The following is an 820-nucleotide window of genomic DNA, read 5'->3' on the forward strand; positions in this document are numbered from 1 at the left end:
GCATGTGCATGCTGGCGGCGGCGGCGACGACGCCGGCGGTGTCGCAGACGCCGACGCCGCGGCCGGGGAGGCTACGGCGCCGCCGCGGCATGGCGTTCGTTGGGGCCCTGCGGCCCTTCCGTCCCCTCATTACCACCACCACCATCAACAGCAACAGCAACAGCAACAACAGCACCACCATCAGCACCCGCAAGGTCCGGGGGGGCATATGACTGTAAATTTCCAGATCAGCCACGATCAGCATTCCGCAGCAGTTGTAGCACAGGCACCGGCGGCGGCGGCGGCGGCGGGCCTACAGCCCACCCCGGGCGGGCCCCCTGGTGCAGGGTACGGCTACGGGTACGGTGGAGGGGACGGCGCTAACCGGCTGACAGCGCTGCCGCCTCCGCCACCGCGGCCCCGCAAGTACTGATGCCACCGCCTTTCCCGCGCGCGGAGGGGAAAGGGGGGAGTGCGGGGGAGGGGGATCCCATTACGTTGGTTGGTTGCTGACTGTTGCGGTTGTTGTTGTTGTACATTCCTTTCATTGGGCCCCCAACTACTGAGCTGTCGTACTGTGCTGGCCCTGTGTCGGGCCCTGTTGGCTAGCAAAGGGGGCTAGTCCACTGGACTAATCCGGATTTCGCTGCGTGGTGGTGGTTAGAGGGGGGGGAGGGGGACGGGGGGAGAAAGGAGGGGAGGGGAGGGGAGGTGGTTCTCTCTCTCTCCTCTCATATCGAGATCACATCACTGTGCGTATGTATTATGTATGTGTGTATATATGTATTTATATATGCGCGTTTGGCTCGTCGTCTACGTAAATATGTTGACATTTCATGGG

The 820-nt window shown here is 62.7% G+C and overlaps 1 protein-coding gene across 1 annotated transcript in view; it reads left to right on the top strand.

The window, feature by feature from the left end:
- Positions 1-412, top strand: part of VOLCADRAFT_100079 (uncharacterized protein) — a gene marked incomplete at both ends in the record, with an annotated part of 17,588 nt that extends 17,176 nt beyond the window's left edge. Inside the window, one exon of the mRNA XM_002958718.1 lies at positions 48-412. Coding sequence (XP_002958764.1) covers positions 48-412 — 365 coding nt within the window. The remainder of the gene's footprint in view (positions 1-47) is intronic.
- Between the last annotated feature and the right edge of the window lie 408 nt (positions 413-820).

The sequence above is a fragment of the Volvox carteri genome (genome assembly GCF_000143455.1).
Source record: "Volvox carteri f. nagariensis unplaced genomic scaffold VOLCAscaffold_104, whole genome shotgun sequence".
Lineage (NCBI taxonomy): Eukaryota > Viridiplantae > Chlorophyta > Chlorophyceae > Chlamydomonadales > Volvocaceae > Volvox > Volvox carteri.